Source organism: Gadus chalcogrammus, chromosome 5, assembly GCF_026213295.1.
Source record: "Gadus chalcogrammus isolate NIFS_2021 chromosome 5, NIFS_Gcha_1.0, whole genome shotgun sequence".
In the NCBI taxonomy this organism is placed as follows: Eukaryota; Metazoa; Chordata; class Actinopteri; order Gadiformes; family Gadidae; genus Gadus; species Gadus chalcogrammus.
Window position 1 is genome coordinate 23,324,826 of NC_079416.1, and position 17,500 is coordinate 23,342,325.

At 51.3% G+C, this 17,500-nt stretch overlaps 1 protein-coding gene across 1 annotated transcript in view; it reads left to right on the plus strand.

Annotated features, from left to right (window-relative positions):
• akap6 (A kinase (PRKA) anchor protein 6) overlaps nt 1–17,500 on the plus strand; it is a 31,765-nt gene that overhangs the window by 13,897 nt on the left and 368 nt on the right. The window contains exons 4-11 of the mRNA XM_056589814.1: nt 3,126–3,235; nt 5,941–6,088; nt 7,656–8,122; nt 8,171–8,384; nt 8,846–9,115; nt 10,184–10,294; nt 10,864–10,971; nt 11,702–11,950. Coding sequence (XP_056445789.1) covers nt 3,126–3,235; nt 5,941–6,088; nt 7,656–8,122; nt 8,171–8,384; nt 8,846–9,115; nt 10,184–10,294; nt 10,864–10,971; nt 11,702–11,950 — 1,677 coding nt within the window. The remainder of the gene's footprint in view (nt 1–3,125; nt 3,236–5,940; nt 6,089–7,655; nt 8,123–8,170; nt 8,385–8,845; nt 9,116–10,183; nt 10,295–10,863; nt 10,972–11,701; nt 11,951–17,500) is intronic.

Below are 17,500 nucleotides of genomic sequence, written 5' to 3' on the forward strand. Positions count from 1 at the left end.
TGTAGACTAGAGCCCAATCAGAGCGCTCTCCAGGCTGTAGACTAGACCCCAATCAGAGCGCTCTCCAGGCTGTAGACTAGACCCCAATAAGAGCGCTCTCCAGGCTGTAGACTAGAGCCCAATCAGAGCGCTCTCCAGGCTGTAGACTAGAGCCCAGTCAGAGCGCTCTCCAGGCTGTAGACTAGAGCCCAATCAGAGCGCTCTCCAGGCTGTAGACTAGAGCCCAATCAGAGCGCTCTCCAGGCTGTAGACTAGACCCCAATCAGAGCGCTCTCCAGGCTGTAGACTAGACCCCAATCAGAGCGCTCTCCAGGCTGTAGACTAGAGCCCAATCCGCTCCCTGGGCCTTCATGCGCTCTGCTCCCCCCTGAGACCGCTCTGACCCTGGGATGCGTTGTGATGCGTGGACTAGTGAGACCAGTTATCTCTGAGTGAGAAGTCTTTGTGAAGGTTAGCGCTGTGTGTGTGTGTGTGTGTGTGTGTGTGTGTGTGTGTGTGTGTGTGTGTGTGTGTGTGTGTGTGTGTGTGTGTGTGTGTGTGTGTGTGTGTGTGTGTGTGTGGGGGGAGCCACAGACGCGATGCTTTGATGTCGGCGGGACATTTTGATTGGATTTGACGTTGCACTCCATTTAGAGTGAATTACTGTCAACTGTGTGTGTGTGTGTGTGTGTGTGTGTGTGTGTGTGTGTGTGTGTGTGTGTGTGTGTGTGTGTGTGTGATGTGGATATTAGTACTCATCTGCAGGTCTTATATACAGTTAGTAATACTGACTGACACCCTCTCTCACACACACACACACACACACACACACACACACACACACACACACACACACACACACACACACACACACACTAAACACACACACACACACACACACACACACACACACACACACTGTTCTTCTCAAACCATCATGAAATACGCCCCAATGTCTTTCCACCACTTGAATAATTCCCTCCACCAGTCCGGCCTGCTAACAGACTCAGGCCTGTTAACAGACTTGGGCCTTCTAACATACTCGGGCCTGCTAACAGACTCAGGCCTGCTAACATACTCGGGCCTGCTAACAGACTCAGGCCTGCTAACAGTCTCAGTTCTTCTAACAGACTCGGGCCTCTAACAGACTCAGGCCTGCTGCTAACAGACTCAGGCCTGCTGCTAACAGACTCAGGCCTGCTGCTAACAGACTCAGGCCTGCTGCTAACAGACTCAGGCCTGCTGCTAACAGACTCAGGCCTGCTAACAGTCTCAGGCCTGCTAACAGACTTGGACCATCTGACCACAGCTCAGGCCTGCTTTAGCTGAGCCAGGGTTAGGGTGTTTGCTATCCAAGTGGCCGGTATATCTGACCTACATTCCTGCGTGGTTGGGCCAGTTATATTCAGGGTGCAGGGAGCCTCAGGTGCCAAGACTGGTGTTGTCAAGGATGCTGTTGCCATGGTTACAGAACCATAGCACTTCTCACACATTGGCCATTGGTTCAGACTGAAAAAAAAACGACTCATTAATGTACTGTAAACTATCCCATATCTGTCTGTCTGTCTGTCTGTCTGTCTGTCTGTCTGTCTGTCTGTCTGTCTGCTTGTATATTCCTCAGTAGCCACGTTTACATGAACATTTCTGATCAGATTAGATTTCTAATTGGAATAGATCTAATGCTATCCTGCGATCCGAATTTACTGTATATATGGCATTTACAAAAGTGGTAATCGATATGTTCGAATGCCTCTCTCGCACACAACTGGATTTGACACATCTGGAACGAGGCGACATAATGGACGTCATTTTTATGTTTTTGCTTTTAATGAAAGCCCAGCTGGAGAGAGATTTTTTTCTGCCTGCTCCTTCAATTAAGAAGAAGGAGGACAGCACAGCGACGTCAGTAGCTCGTCCGGTCTTTATATTTACCCCCTCCTCCGCCGCAAACAAGACGTATTTGGATGGGAGTGCGCAGCTAAGACTGGTGGGAGAGAGTGGTGTTACTTGAATTTAGGCAGGAATGGCGAGAACATTTTAGGATCGGCAGAGTCGGCAGTCGTTCTACAAATTATGAGAGCTCACGAAAAATAGATCGCCAAAGGAGCTAACTCTACGAAAGCCAATTGCGTTGGCAATGAGATTTGCCATGGTGCAATACAAGTTGGGCAGCAGTGCCGAATATAGATTGATCGCGAATCAGTTTGGGGCGCATAAAAGTACCGTTACCAACCCATGTAAACCCGGCTACTGTGAGACTGTGTGTCTGTGTGTCTGTCTGCTGGGTTATTCCTCAGTGTGAGGGTCAGACTAGCCGGGTTTACATGGACACTTCTGATCGTGGCAGAACAGCTCAAAGTACGTATGTGTCTGTCTGTCTGTCTGTCTGTCTGTCTGTCTGTCTGTCTGTCTGTCTGTCTGCTGGGTGTTTTCTCAGTGTCAGGCTAACACTGTGTTTGTGTTTGTTTGGATTCCAAAGTACAGTGTGTTCCATGAGGAAGTGATTAATAGTTTAAAACAGGAACACAGAACCTCTTGTAGTGCTTCCTTGAGATCTTTCTTTAGAAGCCTTCTGTGAGTTAATGTGATAGCAGATGATGTGGTACTAATGCTAACACTAGCCAGGCTATGGGACAGTAGTGTGATAGCAGATGATGTGGTACTAATGCTAACACTAGCCAGGCTATGGGACAGTAGTGTGATAGCAGATGATGTGGTACTAATGCTAACACTAGCCAGGCTATGGGACAGTAGTGTGATAGCAGATGATGTGGTACTAATGCTAACACTAGCCAGGCTATGGGACAGTAGTGTGATAGCAGATGATGTGGTACTAATGCTAACACTAGCCAGGCTATGGGACAGTGGTGTGATAGCAGATGATGTGGTACTAATGCTAACACTAGCCAGGCTATGGGACAGTAGTGTGATAGCAGATGATGTGGTACTAATGCTAACACTAGCCAGGCTATGGGACAGTAGTGTGATAGCAGATGATGTGGTACTAATGCTAACACTAGCCAGGCTATGGGACAGCTGTCTGCTGTTTATTATTCTTATGAGGCATTTGTAATTTATATTACTGATCCTTTCAACTGACCCTTTCTCTTTCTTGTGTATGTTTGTGTGTGTGTGTGTGTGTCTAGGACATCTGTGAGGACATCTCGGACCATGTGGAGCAGATCCACGCTCTCCTGGAGACGGAGTTCTCTCTGAAGCTGCTGTCCTACTCAGTCAACATCATAGTAGACATCAGGTAGAACCCAGTAGAACCTCCTACTCAGTCAACATCATAGTAGACATCAGGTAGAACCCAGTAGAACCTCCTACTGCATCAACATCATAGTAGACATCAGGTAGAACCCAGTAGAACCTCCTACTCAGTCAACATCATAGTAGACATCAGGTAGAACCCAGTAGAACCTCCTACTGCATCAACATCATAGTAGACATCAGGTAGAACCCAGTAGAACCTCCTTCTGCATCAACATCATAGGAGACATCAGTAGAACCTCCTACTGCATCAACATGATAGTAGACAACAAGTGATTCTTGTTTATCCTTTTTGTTAAAATGTGTTAACATATATATATATTTGAATATAAATAAATCTGTCATATATTTGAAACTAGCTACTTGTTTTATTGACAATATATCATTTAACGTGTATAATCACATTCATAAAAAACAGCATCTGTTGGCAAATTAAATACAGTGCATCAGGGCCGGCGCTGGCCGTTTCGGAGCCCTAGGCGACTCGAAATCAACTTGCGCCCTGGACAGGTCTTGCGAGCGGGGGGGGGGGGGGTGCTACGCTGACGGTTTCGGGCCGCCCTGACAATTGCTCCCGTGCCCCCTCGCTTCTTCGTTCGCGTCGTATATTTTAATTGATATATTTTTTAATTAAGGTCGCCACCAGAGGGCGCCCCCAACGCATTTGTCGCCCTAGGCGGTCGCCTAGCTCGCCTATGCCGATCGCCGGCCCTGCAGTGCATACTCAGACGAGTACATAACTTAAGTTCTGTGATTATACTTGATTATGTAAAATGTTAAAAAAATACCCTGTTGACGTATTCAATATTCATGGTTTTGTTGTCGTATCAAAACAACTTTGTTTATTTTGGTTCCATTATTTGGTTCAAAGACAAAAATTAATGAATTTGATGATAACTGTTTTTCCCCTACCGATATTAATCTTTGTGGATGAGAGGCTTGTGTTTCGAGACACCGACAGCCCATAAAAGTCTGTCTGTGGGCTGCATGCTGATAACAACACTTGTAGAAGTCATAAGGCTAAAGGAGATAGTTTATATGGTGTCCTTCTCTAGAGGAGAGAGCCCCACAACATGATGTGGTCTTGTCTGGTCTGTTCCGGTCCGGTCTGGTCTGTTCCGGTCCAGGTTGGTTATAGTCCGACCCGGTCTAGTCTAGTTAAACTCGTAAACTGGGGCCACACTTTGTTTAGTGTGGAATGGTTACAGAAAGAGTGAGCTTCATAGGCTAACTGCTGATTTTGTAGTCGCACACTCAGAAGTATACAAAAAGGGAACACAAATCTAAAGTCGGAGCACTGACCTACGGTGTTGCGCAGCGACATCTCCAGGGATTCAGAGCACAAACGAGGATTAATGTTTGGAAAATGTCCTGGTTCCTCAGGGCCCGTGCAAACACACACTTTTCATTGGTTGTTGGAAATTCCCCTGTGGGAAGCCTAGCCCTGATGAATTCCAACCTGAATGTGGAGCAGGCCTACTGGGGCCGTGTCCAGAGAGACCGGGACCACGGGACAGAACCCACTGAGTCCCTCACTGCAGCATCGGCCCTGGAGCAGGCCAGACTTCATCCATGTGCCCCCCCTGCTTTAGTCCGACCTGGTCTGGTCTGATGGGGTCTAGACAGAGGGCTAGGTCTCACCTGGTTGGTCTGGTGTAGTTGGAGGTCTAGGTCTAACCTGGTCTGGTCTAGACAGAGGGCCAGGTCTAAACTGGTCTAGACAGAGGGCTAGGTCTCACCTGGTTGGTCTGGTGTAGTTGGAGCTTTAGGTCTAAACTGGTTTTGGTGTGGTCTGGTTAGAGCTCTAGGTCTCACCGGGTGTGAACAGAGCTCTAGGTCTAACCCGGTCTGGTCTGGTCAGAGCTCTAGGTCTCACCGGGTCTGGTCAGAGCTCTAGGTCTCAACGGGTCTTGATGTGGTCTGGTCAGAGCTCTAGGTCTCACCGGGTCTGGTCAGAGCTCTAGGTCTCACCAGGTCTGGTCAGAGCTCTAGGTCTCACCGGGTGTGGTCTGGTCAGAGCTCTAGGTCTCACTGGGTGTGGTCTGGTCAGAGCTCTAGGTCTCACCGGGTGTGGTCTGGTCAGAGCTCTAGGTCTCACCGGGTGTGGTCTGGTCAGAGCTCTAGGTCTCACCGGGTCTGGTCAGAGCTCTAGGTCTCACCCGGTCTGGTCAGAACTCTAGGTCTCACCGGGTGTGATCAGAGCTCTAGGTCTCACGGGGTGTGGTCTGGTTAGAGCTCTAGGTCTCACCGGGTCTGGTCAGAGCTCTAGGTCTCACTGGGTGTGGTCTGGTCAGAGCTCTAGGTCTCACCGGGTCTGGTCAGAGCTCTAGGTCTCACCGGGTGTGGTCTGGTTAGAGCTCTAGGTCTCACCGGGTCTGGTCAGAGCTCTAGGTCTCACCGGGTGTGATCAGAGCTCTAGGTCTCACCGGGTCTGGCCAGAGCTCTAGGTCTCACCTGGTGTGATCTGGTCAGAGCTCTAGGTCTCACCGGGTGTGGTCTGGTCAGAGCTCTAGGTCTCACCGGGTGTGGTCTGGTCAGAGCTCTAGGTCTCACCGGGTCTGGTCAGAGCTCTAGGTCTCACCGGGTCTGGTCTGGTCAGAGCTCTAGGTCTCTCCGGGTGTGGTCTGGTCAGAGCTCTAGGTCTCACCGGGTGCGGCCGGTCTCTCCCTGGTCTCTCTCTGGTCTCAGGGCGGTCCAGCTCCTGTGGCACCAGCTGCGGGTCTCAGTGCTGGTCCTGAAGGAGCGTCTCCTCCAGGGGCTCCAGGACTCCAACGGCAACTTCACCAGACAGACGGACATCCTGCAGGCCTTCAGCCAGGACCAGGACCAGGACCAGGTATACACACACACACACACTCACACACACACACACACACACCCAGGACCAGGACCAGGACCAGGTACACACACACACCCAGGACCAGGACTAGGACCAGGTACACACACACAAAAACACACACACCCCCAGGACCAGGTAACAGACCAGGTAACTGACCAGGACCAGGTAACAGACCAGGACCAGGACCAGGTACTCACACACACACACACACACACACACACACACACACACACACACACACACACACACACACACACACACACACACACACACACACACACACACACACACACACACACACACACACACACACACACACACACACACACACACACACATCCAGGACCAGGTAACAGACCAGGACCAGGTAACAGACCAGGACCAGGACCAGGTACACCCAGGACCAGGTAACAGACCAGGACCAGGACCAGGTACACACACACACCCAGGACCAGGTAACAGACCAGGACCAGGTACACACACACACACACACACACACACACACACACACACACACACACACACACACACACACACACACACACACACACACACACACACCCAGGACCAGGTAACAGACCAGGTAACTGACCAGACCAGGACCAGGACCAGGTACACACACACACATCCAGGACCAGGTAACAGACCAGGACCAGGACCAGGTACACACACACACCCAGGACCAGGTAACAGACCAGGACCAGGACCAGGTACACACACACACCCAGGACCAGGTAACAGACCAGCACATCCTTCAGCCAACACACATCCTAACACACATCCTCACCCAGGACCAGGACCCAGACCAGGACCAGGTAGACATATTTAGGTGCAGAGGCTTTTTGTCCAAAGAGACTTCCAACGGCTCACACACACATTCACACCGACGGTGTTGGTTAGGTAGTTAGGGTTGGTTAGGTAGTTAGGGTTGTTTAGGTAGTTAGGGTTGGTTAGGTAGTTAGGGTTGGTTAGGTAGTTAGGGTTGGTTAGGTGGTTAGGGTTGGTTAGGTGGTTAGGGTTGGTTAGGTAGTTAGGGTTGGCTAGGTAGTTAGGGTTGGTTAGGTAGTTAGGGTTGGTTAGGTAGTTAGGGTTGTTCAGGCTTCCCTGACACTCAACTAGGAACAGCTAGGGTACAAACTAGCACCCTCCTTGTTACAAGTCGACCCGCTCTTCCTCCTGAGCTAAGCCCACCCATCACACATCCTGCAGGCCCTCTCCCGGGAACAGGACCTGGTACACACACATCCTTCTCCCGGGAACAGGCCCTGGTACACACACATCCTTCTCCCGGGAACAGGACCTGGTACACACACATCCTTCTCCCGGGAACAGGACCTGGTGCACATCCTGCTAATGCTGCTCCCCCTGTATGATTGGCTGACTCATTCATTCCCCCACTCCCCGCCTCAAGCTGGTGTGTGGTGAGCGTTTGTTCTGCCGGGCGTCACCCCAGTGGGGGCGACCCACTGGTGGTGTTGAGGGAGGTCCCCCCTTCACTGTAAAGCATCTTTGGGTGTCCAGAAAAGCGCTACATATATTCAGTGCTTCTTCGTCTCCTCCCCAGACCCGAGTGGACGACCTGACGGAGGAGGACGACTGCGGCCGTCTGACCATCCGCTGCAGCCGGGACTACTTCTCCCTGGACTGCGGCATCACCGCCTTTGAGCTCAGCGACTACAGCCCCGGGGACGGCCCCCACCCCCTCCTGGACCCCCAACACCTCCAGGACCCCGAGACCCAGGACCCCTACTACCTCCAGGACCCCAGCCCGGGACCGGACCCCGAGACCCAGGAGCCCTACTACCTCCAGGACCGCAGCCCGGGACCGGACCCCGAGACCCAGGACCCCTACTACCTCCAGGACCCCAGCCCGGGACCGGACCCCGAGACCCAGACCCGCATCCAGCCGGGAACACCGTCCGGCCCCCCAGAGCCCACACCCACCCACACATCAGCCCCCGCCCCCAGTGCTCCCAGCAGGCATTGCGGCATGTTCCACCAGGGTGAACCGTCGGCGTCCAAGCGTCCACTGCTGGGAGGAGGAGGAGGAGGAGGAGGAGGAGGAGGAGGAGGAGGGGCAGCGTCTCCCACCCAGCCGTCGCTGGCAAAGAGAGCGGCCCTGGTCCCAGGCCCCAGCCCTGGGGGGCCGGAGGGGCCGGGCAGCCCCCCTGCCAGCCTCCTCTCCCAGGGGGAGGAGGGCCTGAGGCGGCTCCCTCTGCTGGAGCCCGACCACAGCGCCACCTTCTGGCTGGAGCTGGACTCAGGCTACCCAGAGACCCCCGCCCACCTGCAGGTGACTGGCACTCACACACTCTGTTCACTCTCTCACTCACACACACACACACACACACACACACACACACACACACACACACACACACACACACACACACACACACACACTGTTCACTCACTCACTCACTCTATTCACACACTCAATCACTCACTCTATTTACTCTATATATATATACTATAGACTCACACTAGTCGCCCACTACTAGTTTACTCCCTCTCTACTGACTCCTCATTCAGTGGGCCGTGTGCTCCTCCCCACGCAGCAGGGCTGTTGTGTAATAAGAAGTGTGTTCAGCTTCCTCTTCTGTGTTTAAACGAGTCCCTCAGTGAGCTGACTCAGAGCAGCGCCGCCGTCTGTCTCAGAGCCGTCCTCCGGGGGCTCTGCGTCCTTTAGAGGTCTCAGCCGGCGGCGCCGTGCCGATCGGGCTGACCGGACCACCTTGTACCCCCGACCTCCAGACCCCCGGAGGAGGTGAAGGGAGCCGGACCCCCGAGAGGCCCTCCTCTCTGGCTGGAGCCACCGGCGAGACCCCCCGCCCCGCCCGGGACCCGCCGTCATCTCCGGGCCCATTGGCGACCCCGCCGCCCGGCAGGGGGGCGTCCGACTCCCCCGTGCCTTCCTCCGGCAGGGGGGCCCTCTCCTCCTGCTCCGACATGGAGGCCTCTGGGGAGGAGTCGGACCCCCGAGCGCCTGGTGCCCGGCGGACCGCCCGGCACCCCGGCCCACAGGTAGAGGCACCGCGCTGCAAGAACCAGACACTTCCGGTTGTAGCTTCTCCTTCTCCTCTCACGCCCCTCTCCTCTCCTCCCACTGGCCTCTCCTTCTCTCCCCTCTATGCTCATCCTCCCCTTCACTTCCCCTCCTCCTCCTCCTCCTCCTCCTCCTCCCTCCTCCTCCTCCTCCTCCTCCTCCTCCTCCTCCTCTCCCCTACTCCTCCTCCTCCTCCTCCTCCTCCTCCTCCTCCCCTCTCCTCCTCTCCTCCTCCTCCTCCCCCTCCTTCTCCTCCTTCTCCTCCTCCTCCTCCTCCTCTTTCCTCCTCCTCCTCCCCTTCTCCTCTCTCCTCCTCCTCCTCCCCTCCTCTCTACTCCTCCTCCTCCTCATTCATCTCCCCTCCTCTCTCCTCCTCCTCCTCCTCCTCCCCCTCCTCTCTCCTCCTCCTCCTCTCTCCTCCTCCTCCTCCTCCTCCTCCTCCTCTCCCCTACTCCTCCTCCTCCTCCTTCTCCTCCCTCCTCCTCCTCCTCCTCCTCCTGCTCCTCCTTCTCATTCACCTCCCCTCCTCCTCCCACTCCTCCTTCTCATTCATCTCCCCTCCTCTCTCCTCCTCCTCCTCCTCCTCCCCTCTCCTCCTCTCCTCCTCCTCCTCCCCCTCCTTCTCCTCCTTCTCCTCCTCCTCCTCCTCTTTCCTCCTCCTCCTCCCCCTCCTCTCTCCTCCTCCTCCTCCTCCTCCTCCTCCTCTCCCCTACTCCTCCTCCTCCTCCTCCTCCTCCTCCTTCTCCTCCCTCCTCCTCCTCCTCCTCCTCCTCCTCCTCCTCCTCCTCTCCCCTACTCCTCCTCCTTCTCCTCCTCCTCCTCCTCATTCATCTCCCCTCCTCTCTCCTCCTCCTCCTCCTCCTCCTCCCCCTCCTCCTCCTCCTCCTCCTCCTCCTCCTCATTCACCTCCCCTCCTCTCTCCTCCTCCTCCTCCTCCTCCTCCTCCTCCTCCTCCTCCTCCTTCTCCTCCCTCCTCCTCCTCCTCCCTCCTCCTCCTCCTCCTCATTCACCTCCCCTCCTCTCTCCTCCTCCTCCTCCTCTCCCAGGGGAAGGATCACTGGTTTGGTTCGGAGGAGTTCCTGGCTCTCCCTGACCAGCTGAGACACACTGAGCTGCTGGCCATCAACCTGGAGAGCCTGACCCAAGCCCTCCCCCTGGTCAGTCATCACCTGCTCACCTTCCCCTTTCACCTGTTTACCTCTTCACCTGTTTACTTCTTCACCTGTCCCCCAGTTCACCTGTCCCCCTGTTCCCCTGTCCCCTCTTCACCTGTCCCCCAGTTCACCTGTCCCCCTGTTCCCCTGTCCCCTCTTCACCTTCCCCTCTTCACCTGTCCACCTGTCCCCCTGTCATCTCTTCACCTTCCCCCTTCACCTGTTTACCTCTTCACCTGTCCCCCTGGTCAGTCATCACCCGCTCACCTTCCCCTATTCACCTGTCCACCTGTCCCCCTGTCCACCTGTTCACTTCTCAACCTGTCGACATGTTTACCTCTTCACCAGTTCACGAGTTCACCTGTTGACCTGTTAACCGGTTGACCAGTTGACCAGTTGACCAGTTGACCAGTTGACCAGTTGACCAGTTCACCAGTTCACCAGTTCACCTGTCACCTGTCCCAGTGGCCTGTTGTTCTAGTCTTTAACGTGCCCTCTGTCTGTCTGTCTGTCTGTCTGTCTGTCTGTCTGTCTGTCTGTCTGTCTGTCTGTCTGTCTGTCTGTCTGTCCAGAGGTCTAGCTGTGATCTGGACCAGCGTGGCCTGCAGGACATCGATGACTGGGACCTGAGCGAGGTCTCCCCTGACTGCTACCTCCCCCTGGAGGACACGGCCTACCCCGTAATACAGGCTACACACACTGTACTCTACTGTAATACATACATACTGTAATACAGGCTATACCTACTGTACTGTACTGTAATACAGACCATACTGTAATACAGGCTATACCTACTGTACTCTACTGTAATACAGACCATACTGTAATACAGGCTATACCTACTGTACTGTACTGTAAAACAGACTATACTGTAATACAGGCTACACTACTGTACTCTACTGTAATACAGACCATACTGTAATACAGGCTATACCTACTGTACTCTACTGTAATACATACATACTGTAACACAGGCTATACCTACTGTAATACAGACCATACTGTAATACAGGCTATACCTACTGTACTGTACTGTAATACAGACTATACTGTAATACAGGCTACACTACTGTACTCTACTGTAATACAGACCATACTGTAATACAGGCTATACCTACTGTACTGTACTGTAATACAGACTATACTGTAATACAGGCTACACACACTGTACTCTACTGTAATACAGACCATACTGTCATACAGGCTACACTACTGTACTCTACTGTAATACAGACCATACTGTAATACAGGCTACACACACTGTACTCTACTGTAATACAGACCATACTGTCATACAGGCTACACTACTGTACTCTACTGTAATACAGACCATACCTACTGTAATATACTGTAATACAGACCATACCTACTGTACTATACTGTAATACAGACCATTGATTTCCTCATCAGCAGTCGAGACATCACCACTTCAACATCGGCCGCTTTAGCCCCTCCTCCTCCAGCGACGTCCCTCACTCATTGGACGACAGCATAGAGTCCGGCCCCCTGAGCGAGCTGCTCTCCGAGGAGGACGAGGGGCGGAGCTCTGGGTCGGTGGCGCCGGCGCCCCCGGTGGCCGGTCAGGGGACCACAGCCCTGGTCTCACAGCTGCTGGAGGGCATCCAGCACCACGACCCCCACATCCTCAGGAAGATAGAGGTGGGGAGAGGCTGTCTCTCTTTACCGTCTGTTTACTGTCTGTTATCTCGCTCTTTACCGTCTGTTATCTCTTTACTGTCTGTTATCTCCCTGTTTACCATCTGTTTACTGTCTGTTATCTCCCTGTTTACCATCTGTGTCCTGTCTGTTATCTCTCTCTTTATCGTCTGTTATCTCTTTGCTGTCTGTTTTCTCTCTCTTTACTGTCTGTTATCTCCCTGTTTACCATCTGTGTCCTGTCTGTTATCTCTCTCTTTACCGTTATCTCTTCACTGTCTGTTATCTCTCTATTTACCGTCTGTTTATTGTCTGTTATCTCTATATTTACCCTCTGTTTATTGTCTGTTATCTCTCTCTTTACCGTCTGTTATCTCTTCACTGTCTGTTATCTCTCTATTTACCGTCTGTTTATTGTCTGTTATCTCTCTCTTTACCGTCTGTTATCTCTTCACTGTCTGTTATCTCTCTCTTTACCGTCTGTTTATTGTCTGTTATCTCTCTATTTACCGTCTGTTTATTGTCTGTTATCTCTCTCTTTACCGTCTGTTATCTCTGTTCTCTCTACTGTTTGTTAAAGTTAACATGCGGTGGTCCTTTAACATGTAAGTTAACATGTTAAATAACATGTGGTGGTCCTTTAAAATGTTAGTTAACTTGCGGTGGTGCTGTACCTTCTCCTTTAACATGTTAGTTTACATGTTAGTAACCATGTGGTGGTCCTTTAACCAATGTTAGTTAACATACGGTGATGCTGTACCCGGTCCGTTAACATGTTCGTTTACATGTGGTGTTCCTTTATCATGTTAGTTATTATGTTAGTTAACATACGGTGATGCTGTACCCGGTTCGTTACCATGTTAGGTACCCTGCTGAGGTTCTGTACTCAGAGTTCACCCGGCCGTCTCACATGTCCCTACCGTATGGTATAACTTAATCTGGGGATCAATGATGCTGCCGGCTGTCAAATCGATCAGCTTGGTTTCAAAGGTCATGTTTGATTGGCAGGCGTGTTATTGATCGGTCAGCCGTGAACCGATCCATCATATCCGTGTCATATTGAATACGGTGGAATGCCAGGCGCCCTGGGGCCGCGGCGTGCTAACGTAGCTCTCCTGATGCCCACACAGAGCAGCTACGAGCTGCTAACGTAGCTCCTCTTATGCCCACACAGAGCAGTTACGAGTTGCTAACGTAGCTCTCCTGATGCCCACACAGAGCAGCTACGAGCTGCTAACGTAGCTCCTCTTATGCCCACACAGAGCAGTTACGAGTTGCTAACGTAGCTCTCCTGATGCCCACACAGAGCAGCTACGAGCTGCTAACGTAGCTCTCCTAATGCCCACACAGAGCAGCTACGAGCTGCTAACGTAGCTCCTCTAATGCCCACACAGAGCAGCTACGAGCTGCTAACGTAGCTCCTCTAATGCCCACACAGAGCAGCTACGAGCTGCTAACGTAGCTCCTCTAATGCCCACACAGAGCAGCTACGAGCTGCTAACGTAGCTCCTCTAATGCCCACACAGAGCAGCTACGAGCTGCTAACGTAGCTCCTCTAATGCCCACACAGAGCAGCTACGAGCTGCTAACGTAGCTCCTCTAATGCCCACACAGAGCAGCTACGAGCTGCTAACGTAGCTCCTCTAATGCCCACACAGAGCAGCTACGAGCTGCTAACGTAGCTCCTCTAATGCCCACACAGAGCAGCTACGAGCTGCTAACGTAGCTCCTCTAATGCCCACACAGAGCAGCTACGAGCTGCTAACGTAGCTCCTCTAATGCCCACACAGAGCCTGCCTTCAGAGTTCTGTTGGATCCGGGGCTGCTGGGATTCCTGTTAGACTGTCTGAGTGACTCACTAACACCGTACACCTGTTAGACTGTTGTAGTGACTCACTAACACGTACACCTGTTACTGTTGTAGTGACTCACTAACACCGTACACCTGTTAGACTGTTGTAGTGACTCACTAACACGTACACCTGTTACTGTTGTAGTGACTCACTAACACGTACACCTGTTACTGTTGTAGTGACTCACTAACACGTACACCTGTTACTGTTGTAGTGACTCACTAACACGTACACCTGTTAGACTGTTGTAGTGACTCACTAACACTGTACACCTGTTAGACTGTTGTAGTGACTCACTAACACGTCCACCTGTTACCGTTGTAGTGACTCACTAACACGTACACCTGTTACTGTTGTAGTGACTCACTAACACGTACACCTGTTAGACTGTTGTAGTGACTCACTAACACGTACACCTGTTACTGTTGTAGTGACTCACTAACACGTACACCTGTTACTGTTGTAGTGACTCACTAACACGTACACCTGTTACTGTTGTAGTGACTCACTAACACGTACACCTGTTAGACTGTTGTAGTGACTCACTAACACGTACACCTGTTAGACTGTTGTAGTGACTCACTAACACCGTACACCTGTTACTGTTGTAGTGACTCACTAACACATCCAGCTGTTACTGTTGTAGTGACTCACTAACACCATAGGTTATTCCTTTGTATATATTATTCTCCGTAAAGGCTCCATCTATATTCCGAGCCGTGAACTCCGGGCTAGCTGTAGCTCGCTGTTGGCAGCATGACCTTGAGTGTTTGTGTGTGTGTTTGACCTTGTAATGTGTCTGTGTGTGTGTGTGTGTTTGTGTGTGCGTGTGTGTGTGAGTGTGAGTGAGTGTGTGTGTGTGGGTGTATGTTTCACCTTGTAGTTGTATGTTTGTGTGTGAGTATTTGACCTTTAACGTGTGTCTGTGCTTGAGTCTCTGTTCTCTGTACTTTGTGTCAGTGTGTGCATGCGTGTGTGTGTGTGTGTGTGTGTGTGTGTGTGTGTGTGTGTCAGTGTGTGGGTGCGTGTGTGTTTGTGTGTGTGTCTGCGTCTGTGTCTATCTGGAGAGCGGTGCTTTTGTCTCCTGGAGGCACCGCGCTCTCAGAGAGGAATATTAAAAATGGAATCAAAGGATTCCTTATCTCCTCCGTGTTGTCACCTCCGACTACACCTTTTGTTAACTCGGCACCACCTCCTCTTCCTCCTCTTCCTCCTCCCTGCCCCTGTGTAATTAGCTGATTAGCTTGTTAATTAGCAGCATGTAATCATGGCCCTGAATGAGAAGCTTAATTGAGGAAGTGGGGGAGGAGGGGGGGAGGAGGAGGGAGGGGTGAGTGTGTTGGAGGGGATTTCATCCTCCCCCTCCCTGAGGAGTGATTCCTCCTCACTGAGCCTCCTGTCTTACAACGCGACCCCCCCCACCAAGCAGGGAGCTGCCAGAGAGCTCTCTACTGGGACCTCCCCACAGGCTGGGGGGCGGGGCTAAAGGGGGGCTGGAGGCGGGGCTAGGAGGCTCAGCCAGAAGTGGAGTTAGGGGGAGGGGCTAGAGAGTGGGCGTTGTGTTAGACTGTTGTGTTAGAGTTGCTTAAGAGTTGTGTTAGAGAACGTTTTGTTGTGTTAGTGTTGTGTTAGAGTGTTGTGGAAGTGTTTTGAGTTAGTCTTGTGTGGCAGAGTGTTTTGTCAGTGTTGTCCGGTTTGTGTTAGAGTGCTGTGTTGTGTTAGTGTTTTGTTAGAGAGTTGTGTTAGAGAGTGTTGTGTTGTGTTAGAGTGTCGTGTTAGACAGTTGTCTTACAGTAGTGTACAGAGCATATGGTCCAGAGCTTGAAGGTCATGGTCACATCATGTTAAAGCAGAGTTCATCTTTGTGTCGCACTGTAAGGGAATGAGGTGGCCTCTTTACCTGAAGCCCAACATCTTAAAGTTACGCTATTTACCAGATTTTAAGAAAAAGCTCCAATGAGACCTACCGGTGACTTCCTTCGGGTTTGGGTTTGTACTTCCTGGGAGGCACCAGGAAGCTGTAGTTGGAGTCTGCTCCTCCAATCGAGGGACATTTTGAAACCAACACAAGGAAATAATATGAATATGAATAAAGCCGCTGGTTCTATTACCGGCTGTCCAGGCTGCATGTGTGTGTGTGTGTGTGTATATATGTGTGTTTGTGTATATATGGTTCTGTGTGTGTGTGTGTGTGTGTGTGTGTGTGTGTGTGTGTGTGTGTGTGTGTGTGTGTGTGTGTGTGTGTGTGTGTGTGTGTGTGTGTGTGTGTGTGTGTGTGATTGATTACATTAGCATTGTGCGGCTTTGGAGATGTCTCGATCCCTACGGCAACAGACAGCTGGCAGTAGAAGGGGTCTCCCAGGGACCGTCCCAGGGGCCGCTCAGGGGCTGCCAAGCATGACAATAATACTCTCTCTCTCCCTCTCTCCCTCTCTCTCTCTCTCTCCCTCTCTCCCTCTCTCTCTCTCTCTCTCTCTCTCTCTCTCTCTCTCTCTCTCTCTCTCTCTCTCTCTCTCTCTCTCTCTCTCTCTCTCTCTCTCTCTCTCTCTCTCTCTCTCTCTCTCTCTCTGGGTTGGTAGATAGATAGAGGCCAGGTTCCTGTATTGATGTTTACATCTTTTTCGGGTCATGGTTGTAATTAACATACTGCAGCCTGTAAAAGGCTTAGACACACACACCACACATGCTTATACATATAGATTAGCCACTCCAGATTTCAGCGAGGTGTAAATGTACAGAGGTGAAATTATTTCCATCACATGCAGGAAATGCACACCATACACACACACACACACACACACACACACACACACACACACACACACACACACACACACACACACACACACACACACACACACACACACACACACACACACACACACACACACACACACACACAATTTCTGCCCCAGTGTGTATGCTTGTTTGGCTTCCGTTAGCAACCTGATCCTATTCCCTCACAGTTGTTGTGGGAGAGTTGAGGGTATTTCACTGAAGGTTCTGATAAAGATACTTATAATGCTACTAATAATAATAATACATATTAAACCATGGTGAACCTGTTGTTTCTCTGAGGGTTCCTCCTGCGGCCAGCAGGGGGCACTATCTCTCCAGTACAACACGAGTTGTTAGTGTCTTCTGTCTTTCCTTAAATCAATCTCTTTACCCCACTGTTCATCCGTCTCTGTCTGTCTCTTTATCACTCGTCTGTCGGTCTAACTGTCTGTCTGTTTATGGCTCCCTCTGTCTGTCTATCTATCACACTGTCTATCGCTCTCTCAGTCTATCTTTCTGTCTGTCTGTTTGTCACTCTGTCTGTCTATCGCTCAGTCTATCTTTTTTTCTGTGTGCCACTCTCTCTGTCTATCACTTTGTCAATCTATCCGTCGCTCCTTCTGTTCCTGGCTCTCTCTGTCTGTCACTCTGTTTATATATCTTCCCTTCATCATTGTTTTAAGATCATTCCTTCTTTCTTTCTTAGATTGCATACATAATGTGTTGAATGTTCTAATGTATAGAACATAGCGTGTTGAATGTTCTGATGTATGTACATAGCGTGTTGAATGTTCTGATGTATGTACGTAGCGTGTTGAATGTTCTGATGTATGTACATAGCGTGTTGAATGTTGTGATGTATGTACATGGCGTGTTGAATGTTGTGATGTATGTACATAGCGTGTTGAATGTTCTGATGTAT